Genomic DNA, 12,717 nt, shown 5'->3' with positions numbered 1-12,717 from the left:
GTTCTCCTTGATCAACTGGCCTTCTGCGGCAGGAACCACGCTGCTTGTCTAGTGTTCAAAATAACTACCCATAGGAGTTCTCTTCTGGCACAGTGGGTTACGGATCCAGCATTGTCACTGCAGCAGCTTGGATCCCTGTCCAGGTAATTTCCACATGCTTCAGGTATGGCCAAAACAAACAAACAAACAAATTAGAGAACCACCTAACCTGTCAGCTCTTGCTCTTGGGTTGGGGTAATGGTATAGTCTCCCTCACACACTCACACACACACACACACTCACACTCACACACACATTCATGTCTTCTGTTAATTCTCTCTCTAAATCCTTTATGAAGCAGCGTAAGTACAGGTTAAGAACACTGGTTCCTATCCTGTCAGGTTACTAATCTCTGTACTTTAGTCCATTTGTCCCTACGATGGGGATGATAGTGGCATTGAATTTAATTGCTGTAACTATCAAACGAGTCAACCCATTGATGCTCTTGGCATTTGGTGCACAGTTAACACTCATACATATGCTGTGGTTTTGATATTTTAGTAGCATTTTAACTATTACCTATTTCCCGGAGTATCTCTTAACCTCACATTTCTGTGCCTTCCTTATTTTGTTCCTCATGAATTGAATGTTTTTACTACCAAACTGCATGAGTCCAAATCCTACTCATTCTTCATAAAGCCACCAGTCATAAAAGAATTCCAAACACTGGAATCTAACAACTATTCATTGACATCCAGTCTGTGCCAGGCCGGATGGTCGGTGGTAGAGATCCAGGGGTCAAAGAGAATCCCCCCCCACCACCGCTGCCCATGGTCCCTGTTTCTTTGATGCTCTTTTCTTCACTGTCACATTCTCTGGCCTATGAAAGCATGGCAGAAGTTACATTTTGTTTTATGTTACTTAGTCTTTTACATATTTGGACCAGGAGGCATTAGGTGAAAAGGAGTAGCACTAGTGACTGCTGCATCCCCATGGCCTTACACAGCACACAGTGCAAAGAGGGGACTTAGCGTTTGTTGGATCAACAGCTGAATGAATGTATGCATGCAGAAGGGTGCTTGCTGTTGTCCACATAAGTCCTCCTTGAGCAATGAGGTATCAAGGAAAAGGAAATACTTCTAAAGTCCTCTTTCTGTTGCTCTGACATTTATCCAGAGTGCACTATGCCAACACTCATCTTCCTTCCTAAGGAATCTAAAAGCAAAAAGCTCCTAATTCCACTGCCAAAGCATTAGCTTTGCTTGATGGATGCTGTAGTGTTAGGTTGGTTTAAAAATTTCAAGTGTCTGTCTTTAGCATGCCCCAAATCTGATCTTCTTAGAGAAAAAGAATAAACAGCATTCCAGTCTATCCTTTCTTTTAGGATGATTATTCTTCAATCCTCTCTCCTTGTCAGAAAGTTTTTTACAAATCTGAGAATAGCTTAAAGCCCCTGTCAGACCTTAATCTGAATAGCAGAGGAAAATAATTTATACCATGAATTGGACTTATCTATTTGTCAGTTACCTATTAATCATAACTAAAAGCATGATTAAGCTGTCACTAAGAAGCCCGCTAAAACCCTGTAATTGTACTAATGCATTCTACTGTCATTTCTTCAAAAACACATTATCCAAAGGACTGTAAAGTCCAGAAAGAACTATGGAACTTTAGATCAATTCACTCTTTTTGCAGAAAAGAATACTGAGGAACAAAGAGTTAAAGACTCTGAAGCTGTGAACAGAAGATTGAATATAAACGATTATATACAAAGATCATATATTAACATCTGAATACCAAGAAACATACCATTAATATTTAAATGATGATTAACAACTGCAGAAAATATGTGTAATGTTTATGGCAAAAGAGCTAACTAAAAAATTATGAAGAGCCTGTACAATTCAATAATAAAAAAGACAAATAAATCTAATAAAAATAGCAAGATTGTAGACAGATATTTTAGAAAAAAATACAATTAATTTATAACATTCACGGGAAACAGAAAAAGACAAATGAATATTTTCCTACTTTTCAGAGTAAAACAAGATGAATAAGTTGGATGATATCTCATGCAAACAAAGGTGTAGGGTGGCTGACACACGCTCATTCTCATCCTCTAGGTGCGGAAATGTAGCTACTAGCACCGTCATGTCTGAAAGGCAGTTTGGAAATTTTAAATGTATTTAACCTCTCATCTTTCAATTCCAATGTGAAAAACGTGTCCTTTAACTGTACTCACCAATGTTCACAGTTTTATACACACACACACACACACACACACACACACACGCACATAAACATTGTTTAACCAAAAACAGAGTAAAAAGAAACAATCAAAATGCCTGTCAGTAAGTGATTAAGTGATTAGAACTATTGGTGAATCCATACAATGCAATTCTTTTAAAAAAAGTATTGATTCACTTAAAGATAAACAAAGCCTATTTTTATTAATATCGATGTTAATAACATTGCATGCTAACAACATCTTAATATTATAATGAAAACAGTGCTGACTTTGTGGAGCCTTTCCAATCTGACTTTTCTTTTTTGACTGCACCTAAGGAATGCAGATGTTCCCAGGCCAGTGAGTGAACCTGTCCCACAGCAGTGACCTTAACCACTAGGCCACCGGGAGTTCCATGAGCTTAGCTTTCTCTAGAAAGCATGTAATTTTCAGGACAGAGGTTAAGTTCTTCCTTCTCTGAATTCATATACTTCTTATACAGACTGTAACACATTGCTATGTTTTCTTGTTCGTTTTGTTTTGTTCCTTTTCTGTCTTTTTTGAAGGACTGTAAGCCTCTGGAGGTCAGGCCTCTTTATTCATATCAATAAATAAAAAGGCATGGTACCTGACATGGTATCTAGAATGTAGTAAGAAAATATGTTTGATGAATGAAATAAGAGCAGTCAGAAGGAAAACTCAAATTTGGACTTTCTAAGAAATTCTCCGTAGCAGTTAAGAACATGGCTCTATATTAAGACTGCAATGTTTTACTCTCAATTCTGCCTTTTACTAGCTCTATAATCTGGAGACAATTACTGAACTTTGCCACGTCTCTTTTTTAATCTAAAATAGGAATATGTTTTGTTGCTCCAAATTAAATGAAATATAACTTGTAAAGAGCTTATAACAGCGCCTAGCACATAGCAAAACTAAATACATATTATCATTCAAAATTTTTGTACTAGATCCATTCTGTCATTTTTCTCTTTTTTAACTTAAAAGCGGTAGAGAACTAAATTGGGTTATGTCTTTATTTACCCAACAATGGTATATTTTGTTGGCTTACTAACTGGCCACTGTAATCTTATCACTTTCTCTGCAAAGGAGCCTTGAGGCTTATTTTCCTGTTTTGGAAGCTAAACTTCTTCCATTTTCTTCTTCAGTTCATATTTTCGGTTTGTGCTTGGTTTCAATGAGGTAAGAGTTATGCTCCTGATCCTTGAATATCCATTCTTGTCTTGTAGGCCTGCTGCTCTTCAGGGCTCCGTTCATATATCATCCTTTTTATGTAGCTTTCCAAGAATGTCTTCTATGATTGTGCCTGAATTATAATGTACTATTGTTGTTTAGTTGTTCGTATTTCTCACTAGACTAAGTTTTTCAAGCCAGTGATCTTATCTCATTATTCTGTTTAATCAGTGCCTAGAACAAGGTCTAATATAAAGATGCTATCTCTTAAAACATGTTTATAACATTGAATGATTTGTATTTTATGACTTGCAAAAATGTTTTAGTTAAATGGCTTCTCAGTAGTTTCCTTTGTAGCTGTGATAAATGTAACTTGTTAAGGTTTTTTTCAATCATTTATTTATTTGATAGAAGTTTATTATACATCTACTAATTACATGCTAGACAAATCACTGTGAGAAAAACAAATATAATTCAAGGCATGGGCCCTGCCAGGAAGCAGCTCACGGATTAGTGGTGGAGACAAAGCAGAAGTGAGTAACATAATCAATAAGAACTATATAAATAATGTGTCCAAAATAAGAAGTAGAGAATGTGCTTTGAGTTAATAGATGGGAGCAGCAGTGTGCTGGCCATTATTTTAACAGCCAGCTCTCTGAGAGTAAAGGCCTCACTTTGTAGCATTTGCCAGTTTCCTGGTGTAAACACTCCCACCGATGCTGGTTTCAAGCTACAACTTGAGGTCATTGAATGTAAAGCTGGGAAAATAGGTATGTAATTTGATCTTGCTAGCCACTCTGGGCGGGCCCCAGCACACCCTGGGAGGGGAGAGAGAGTTTTGGATTGGGGCAGGGTCTAGCCATTCTTTATGGAGGAGCTAAAAATGAAAATGAGTCTTGAAGAGTCTAATACAAATTAGATAATTTAAGGAAAATATGTTCCAGATTTGGAAAGCATAGCTGCAGTAATGAATATTCACGGTAATGTACTCAGCACACAGGAAGTGCTCAATAAGTACATTTGCATACTTATTGAGTGAGTATAAGGATAATTGAACATCAGTAAATTGGAGAAATGAGTCTGTGTAAGAAGAGACCTGAAAGAAAGGCTCAGATGCCTCTGTATTTTGTGGCAATCCACAGATCTCTCCTTCTTTATAATGATGCTTTTTCCTCCCTCTCCATCCCCAGAATCTTCGTTAGCTTGGCTATGTGGGCTGAATGAGAAACTATTGGACATTTGCTTATTATTTTTGATTTACTCTGGTCATTATACAGATATCTAATAGTAAGACAGGATTAACAGAGACTTCTGAGAAAAGAGAAATTTTTAATTTTCAAAGGTGGGAAGAGTGGATTCTAATAGCTTTATCTCTGTTAAGAAAAAATGCCTCCAGATCCTGGATTAAATTATAGCATTTTTCTACAGGAGGACTAGCTAAAGATCAACCTTTTTTTCTTACCTGGCATATAAATATGAAATTCTGTGGTTTGGTATGGGTTAGGAAGCTTTTTCAGTAAAGGGCCAGAAACAAAATATTTTCTATTTTGTGGGCCATATGGTCTTGGTTCAGCATTGCCACTGTAGCGTGAAAGCAGCCATAGACTTTATGTAAATGAATGACTGTGGCTCTGTTCCAATAGAACCTTAAGTTCCAAGTAAGGTAGGAGATTTGGCCTATAAGCCACAGTTTGCATATTCCTTGCCTGGAACATCAAAGTATCTAGGAAATCTAGGTTTCTTTAAAGTTCATGGGATGGCACTAAAGATTTTTAAAAAATGCCAAAAATTCACAAGGACCATGTGCTATAAAAACGGCTTAGTAAAAACAGTATAATCTATCTTCTCTAAGATGTTTTTTCCAAACACTCTTCTTCCCTCCTTTATGTATAGGTTTTATGGTTTTGATGTTATATGCTATCATAATTTTGATGCTTATATACTTAAAAACTGATTTGACATGGATATTCCTTAACTCTTACATTAGAATTGCTAGGAAGGCAATAAAAGTCTGCCTAATAAGCTTTCAAGCTAATGCTCACTTACTTATTTGATATTATATTCATGTTCCTGGGAACATGAGTGAGGTGGAGATGGTGACAACTTCATCCATTCACCCACTGACAGACACTTACATTGTTTCCCTGTCTTGCTCATTAAAATAATGCTGCTATGAACTTGTGTGTGTGTGTGTGGGGGGGCATCCATTTCAAGTTAGTGTTTTGTTTTCTTTGAATATATTCCCAGAATTGGAATTCCTGGATCATATGGCAGTTTTCCTTTTCATTTTTTGAGAATCCCCCAAATTGTTTTCCTCAGTGGTCACACCAGTTTCCAATCTCCCTGGTGGTGTACAAGGACTCCCTTCTCTCCACATCCAGGCCAGCATTCATCTCCGGTCTTTTTGATGATGGCCTTTCTAACAGACATGAGGTAGTATCTCATTTTTGGTTTGAATTTGCATTTTCATTATGATTAGTGATGTTGACCCCTTTTTTATGTCCCTGTTGGCTTTTCATATATCTTCTTGACAGTCACTACATGTAAAACCAATAACCACATAATTTATGAAGAAGTGTCAACCAACCTGTCAACAAATGCATGATGAAGAAGGAAAATGGGATCGTTGGCAGAGCCCTGTACCTGGGACATGGTTCCATTCATGTAGATGTGCAGGGCATTGTGCATACTGCTTTGAGAGGCATCTGCTATCCCAGTCAGTGGGCTAGCAAATCCTGTTGGCAAAAAGAAAATTGAAAAAAAAATTAGTTTGTCTTAATGATTGAAAATCTAAGTGATTTTCTCATTTGGTTTACAACTACAATTGAAAGCCTTACTCAAAATAATGAAATCAATGACAACATTCACTCTGTATCGGGATTCTTTACATTCTAGATGCCCAGTAGGTAGTTAATAAATCTTTGTAGAGTTGAACGGTGTTAATCTGATCAAAATAGATTGATTAACAAGATGGAATAGGCTGAGCTAATCTGTGTTCCATTCTGTTGCTTCTGCCTATTATTCCTCCTTTAGATCCTTAAAAGTAATAAGACCTTTTTACAATAATCAGCACAGTCACTCTGGCTTCACTCTGTAACATCACTTGGAAACAAAGATTTCCAGTCTTTATGTGTCCCTTTGCGTTCCATTTCTGGTGATTACTTTTAATATTTTTCTGGCTCCAGAGAAAGCATAAAATTTGTGACCTTCAACACTACAACTCATTTGCAACAGTCTGGAGGTCATCAGGTAATATGTTTGATTTTGCAAAATATGTATTTCATAAGTTAAGCAGGACTCCATTAAATGACTCCATTCATTGCATTAGGAATAATAATTATAATGAGTTACTACTCTGAATGTTAATCGAGCTATTGCTTTTTACAACATAAGTCCTACAGCCTTTGTTAGTAAGTTTCTTGATTAGAAATTATCCCCTTTGGAAAGAAGAAAATACTGAGGCTCAGAGAAGTTCTGAGTTTCCCAAGCCTACACAGGTAGTGGTAGAGTTGGGATTTTAGCCCATATCAATTAGATTTCAACACCTGAGCTCTTAATGTTTTGTGTTCTTTCCCACTTACTCCCAGGGAAGAGGTAGCATATGATATCATGCTAGAATCCATTCAGGGAAAACATAAAACAGAAGTAGAACTCAGATTTAGAACCAAAGAAGCAGGAGTAACAGAGTTAAAGAGTAAGTAGAAGCCAACTAAAGGGAATACAGCCAAGGCATATTGAATTTCAAAATTCTGAAATATCAAGAAAACAGAAACTGTAAGACTATGATTTTTTTTTTTTTTTTTTTTTTTAGAAAAAGTAGGATAGAAACAGGGAAGGCATTAGGTCTTGGGCAGTGGAACTCTAGCTTCATTTCACACAATTAGGATTATTTTGTTGTCACCCTCTTCATTTTCAAAGTGCAACCCTTGATTTTCACATTTGATGCTTTAAGCCCTCCCACCACTGCGGCTCACAGTATTTCTGCCCCCTCAGCTGATGATTTTTTCCCTTTTTGAGCTTTTTGCACTCATTCTCAGAGACCAAGCCTGACTCCCTCCAGCATCTTAGCCCAAGGACATACACTTCTCTTGCCTCTGAAACCTCTTGTCTAAGACAACTTTTATGACTGAATATACAAGGCACTTACTATGTGCAGGAATTTTTCTAAAAGTTTAATATGATTAATTTCATATAACCATCAGAATGATTCTACAAATTAGGGAGCCTCATAATCTCCATTATGTAGATTTGGATAAAGGAGTTTAGAGAGCTTAGGTAACCTGTCTAAGATTAAAAAGCAAATAAGAGAAGTTAAGGTTGGAACACAAGTTTTATTCCAGAACTTAAGCTCTTGAATGCACTGGTTTACTGTCTTTCCTATTAGCAATTAATCACATATCATGGAAGGAAAAGTTCGGCAGAGCAATGGTCTGTAAGCTTTTATCCTTGAGCAACACCAAATAAAAGTTTTAAAACCATGCTCTATGTATGCTCTCACATAATTTTAAGTAGATTCTGAATTGCTTTAACCATAATTGTAAACAGTTTCAGAAGATAGAAGTTCAGGGATAGATGCTGCAAATAGCATACATTTTAAAATAAAAATTTAATATCACTTTATAAAAATGCATCCACCATAATGATTTGATAGTCACCATCATCCATATCAAAAGTACCTAAACAAACTTATCTATTATAGTCTGAAGTTTTATAGGCTTTCCTTTTTTCACTTCATCTTATGTTTTTATACTATTTTCCCATAGCATTATATGTAAATGTTATAAAGTTATGCTTGAAATATTTCTTAAAAACGCATCAGTCTTTCAAACCTTTCTGCAACAAAAAAGGTATAAAAATTAAAATTACTTTAAAAAATTTAATGTGGCCATTAATGTTCTGGATTATTATCATTAAAGTTTTTGGTAATATACAACTTATTAAAATGACAAACATTATTTTACAAAATAAGCCATTAAGTATATAAGTAAAATTTTATTGAAAGTTTACTTCTGAACATTTATGAAAGATTATGAATTAAAAAATATTGCATGTATCGATGGATATTATTCATTGATAGAAAGGATAAGGCTTAGCACATTTTCTATTTTAAATTTTAAAAAATAAATTAAGTCCTTAAAGACTTCATTCTCATAAAAAAACTAGATAATGAAAGGATTTAATAGGAATTTCACCTAATTACTTGAACTTTTTTTAGTTATATATGCCAAAAATGACATAACTGATTCAGCATCAAAATAGTCTGATCCATCAATGACAACTCAATCAAGAATTCTTCAATGAAAGCAATCTTATAAATTATGAATCTATTTACAAGCACCTGACTTTCAAGACCTTTTTATCTATTCATTAAATTCATTCACTTCAGTGACACTGGCACTAATATTTTGAGTTCTCCACTTGTTTGGTACTTTGTGAGTTTTTGTTCCTTCTGGGAATGTACTGTGATAAGAATGGATTCAGTATCGGTCAGAGGTACGCTTTCTTCTGAAAAGTCAAAGGGAGGTTGTGCAAGGGTAGGTGGTAAAGGCAAACCTTCAGGAATCTTCTCATTCAGATTCATTTTAGAAAAGTAGAGTTGGGAGGAAGATCTGGAAATAAGCTTCCTTAAAACTCTGTGCCCTGTACCCTTTAGAAAGTCAGTGAAATTATACTAGTGTGTCTATCCCAATTTGAAGATACGGCTGTAGAGAAGAGATCTTCAGAGCTAAGGAACCTGGGTTTAAATTCTGTGTTATTACAAAAGTAGTACATTTGTCAAGTTATATTTTATGAGCCTCAGTTTCTTCATTGTAAGAGAAAGAATAATTAATGCCCATTATCTACTGTTCTGGTGAGGATTAATTTTGATAGCAGGTATGATGCACCTAGTATAGAATCTGGCACAAAATGAATGCTTCCTGAATGGTAGCTAGCATTTATATAAACTTGTTGCATTTGATAAACATGTGCCTATCATGAGAACTGCCAACCAAGAATATGGGACATTCCCGTTGCAGAAAAGCCTCTTTTGCCACAAATTTCCACCACCAGGGTCCATCCCAGCCCCATACACCTCTCTCCTCTTGAACTCCACTTCTCTGCAGAAACCTGCCTCAGTCAACATTAGATGCTTATGGTTTATCCTAGAAACTAGGATCGCCGTTCTAAGAGTGTTTTCAGCAAGGCTAGTGTTCCTTTGCTCAACTTCTTTTGCTAACTTGCCAGATGCTGAACTTAGGGAAGTCTCCAATGTTCTTATGAAGGACATCTGAATAAGAAGCACATGGGGTTTGTCAGAATATATTGTGTTCTGTGCTCAGAAACAGTTCAAAGGTACAGGTTGAACAAATACCCAACCTCTTTGTAATAAGTACAGATTGCTAATACAGACAATCTGAATACATTAACAATTTTAAATGAACTATGTATATCATCTCTTAAAATAGACTGCAAATGTCTCAGAAGTAGAAGTATTTCCTAGTCAAAAACAAAGCATTGCACATCTCTGCATTTAAAAGAAAAGTAAACATAAAATACTTCTTGATGTGGTGTGTATACACAAACACACACACATAATGGAATACTACCCAGCTATATAAAAGAATGAAATTTAGCCATTTGAAGCAACATGGATGGACTTGGAGGCCATTATGCTAAGTGAAATAAGTCAGACAGAGAAAAACAAATACTGTACAATATCACTTATATGTGGAATCTAAAAAGTCCAACAGGAGTTCCCGTAGTGGCGCAGTGGTTAACGAATCCGACTAGGAACCATGAGGTTGCGGGTTCGGTCCCTGCCCTTGCTCAGTGGTTAACGATCCCGCGTTGCCGTGGCTCTGGCGTAGGCTGGTGGCTATGGCTCCGACTGGACCCCTAGCCTGGGAACCTCCATATGCCGCGGGAGCGGCCCAAGAAATAGCAAAATAAAGACAAAAATAAAAAAATAAAAAGTCCAACAAACTACTGAATATAACAAAAAAGAAGCAGACTCACAAATATAGAGAAAAAACTAGTGGTTACCAGTGGGGAGAGGGAAGGAGGGAGGGGAAATATTGAGGGAGGGGAAAAAGCGATCCAAACTATTAGGTATAAAATAAGCTACAAGGAGATATTAGGGGAATGTAGTCAATATTTAATGATAACTATAAATGGAATATAACCTTTAAAAATTAGGAATCACTGTGTTGAATACCTGTAGTAACACATAATATGGTACAGCAACTATACTTCAATAAAAAGAAATATCAGGCTTGAAAAAAAATACTTAATCCTTCACTAATATCCTCCTATGAAGACTGGGAGTAGGAAAGATAACATTTCTCTCCATAAAATCTACAAAGGACCTTTGAAGAGCTCTACTCTGCCACTTGTTAAGTGGCAAAATTGAGAAAATGTCATGGATGTGACAAATATAAAAATGTGAATAAATTATTTGCTATTTTACTTCTTTACACAATTCATTTTTTGGAGGCGGGGCTGGTAAATCACCAAAAAAATAGAAATTACATCAGTAGTTTCTCTTGCTGAGAATTATTTTTCTTTTTTTTTCTTCTTCTTTTTTTTTTTTTTTTTTTTTTTTTTTATGGCCACCTCTGGAGCATATGGAAGTTCTCATGGACACTATGCTGGGTTCTTAAGCCACTGAGCTACAACGGAAACTCCTACTTGCTGAGATTTATTTCCTTTTGGAAGAGAAAGTCAACGAGGAAATTCTAGGCACAAATAATAATTATTTATACATCGAACTTTTCAAATATCATTCATGTACCTGATCTTATTGAATCCCGGGGCTACTTGTGATATGAATATTATCATTGTCCTAATTTTACAGATGAGAAGACTTAAGTTTATACAAGTTAAATAAAAGCACACCTAAATCCACGCTAGAAACAGAGGCCATCAAGGAATTGAATATAGCTCTGATTTCAAATCCCACACTCTTTTCTGTACCAGAGTAGGGTAGTATTTATACTGACTCGCTGACACACCTTGAAACCCTCTTTTTATCCTGCACTATGAAATGAATTTACTGACTTGCTATTTTCATCCCTTGAATATCAGCAAGGCACAGAATGTGTTATTGCCTCTCTTGTCCAAGGATTCCCCATGGATGGGAAGTCTAATAAGCCAGCAGGGACCTTGTTAGCAGTCACAGATGCCAAAATGGCTCCAAGTTCTTTGTGAAGGGCAATGACAGTTGCCCAAATTACTCTGTGTTATGCCTTCAAGTCTGCGTGCTACATTCCTGTGGGAAATTAATAAACACAGTTTCAGGCTGATGATAACAACAGGAAACTTCAACTTGTCAATCCAGATCTTTTTCTCTTTTGTTTTTCCCCCAATAGCACTCTGGAGAGTTTTTGTGTTTGGTTGGTTGTTGGTTTTTTGGGTTTTTTTTATTATTTTATTTTATTACTATTGATGCCTATCTCTGACCCCTGGAGATTCAGATTTAATTGGTACAGAGTGGGGCTCAGGCATTTGGAATTGTAAAAACACCCCAGGTGATTCTAATATGCAACCAGGGTTGAAATTCACTGATTTAGGCAAAATCTCTCTCTATCCTCTAAACTTGAACTCACACTTTAAAAACTTTACCTCTGAGTAAATTATTTCCTTCACTTGAAATATTCTCCTTCTACATTCTGACAGCCTAAAGTGCTTCTTCTTTAAAGTTCCACATCATGAATGTCTGCCATGAAATATTTTTCATACCGATAACTGTTCCAACTATACCCTTAAAAATGATGTTGAACAAAATTGAGCAACTACTACATAGCAGGCACTGGGTAGGCATTTTCACATATGCCATCTTATTTAATTCAGTATGTTCCTTTCTAGGAAGCTGGGCTGCAGATGTTGCACTCTATCACGCTTGTTGGAATTTGAAATGTGAAAAAGTACATAGTTAAATCTTCAGAACAGAGTACATTTATTTTATTCAATTTTAAGTGCATCTCTAACCTCTTATAACATTTCATAGAGCTTCAGAGATATAACTGGAGACCAGAAACCTAAAAAAAGATAGAAAAAGGCACACTCGTGCATCCAAAGATTGAAGTAAAGGGTAAAGGGACACTTAGACCCCCCTGGCTATATTCCCTCTAATTCATTCTCCTAATGTGCAATTTTATTCTAGAACTATGAAATGCATAGCCTCAGAAGGTTACACACAATGATTTTATGAGTTTGTATTTAATGGATGAGTACTTTTAAAAAGCTTTTAATTTAAACTACTTGCAGCAGAAATATGATACTGCAGATCAAAAAAGATCCTTGGGTCTAAGCAAGTCCCTAGCTAGGTATAATGGTAACAT

General features: G+C 36.0%; 1 protein-coding gene and 1 long non-coding RNA gene across 2 annotated transcripts in view; one reads left to right on the top strand and one right to left on the bottom strand.

Annotated features, from left to right (window-relative positions):
* Window positions 1-12,717, top strand: part of LOC110255412 (uncharacterized) — a 117,378-nt gene that overhangs the window by 62,227 nt on the left and 42,434 nt on the right. The gene's annotated exons all lie outside the window — the stretch shown is intronic.
* The window catches only part of TYR (tyrosinase), an 87,683-nt gene that overhangs the window by 43,953 nt on the left and 31,013 nt on the right, over window positions 1-12,717 (bottom strand). Inside the window, exon 3 of the mRNA NM_001025212.1 lies at window positions 5,985-6,132. Within this exon, the coding sequence (NP_001020383.1) occupies window positions 5,985-6,132 (148 nt within the window). The remainder of the gene's footprint in view (window positions 1-5,984; window positions 6,133-12,717) is intronic.

The sequence above is a fragment of the Sus scrofa genome, chromosome 9 (assembly GCF_054392235.1).
Source record: "Sus scrofa isolate SSC_HxYL_T2T_F1_AM1 chromosome 9, Sscrofa_HxYL_maternal_Yorkshire_Landrace_v2.0, whole genome shotgun sequence".
NCBI classification, from domain to species: Eukaryota; Metazoa; Chordata; class Mammalia; order Artiodactyla; family Suidae; genus Sus; species Sus scrofa.
Note: the sequence above shows the minus strand (reverse complement) of the source record. Positions and strands in the feature narration are given on the sequence as shown.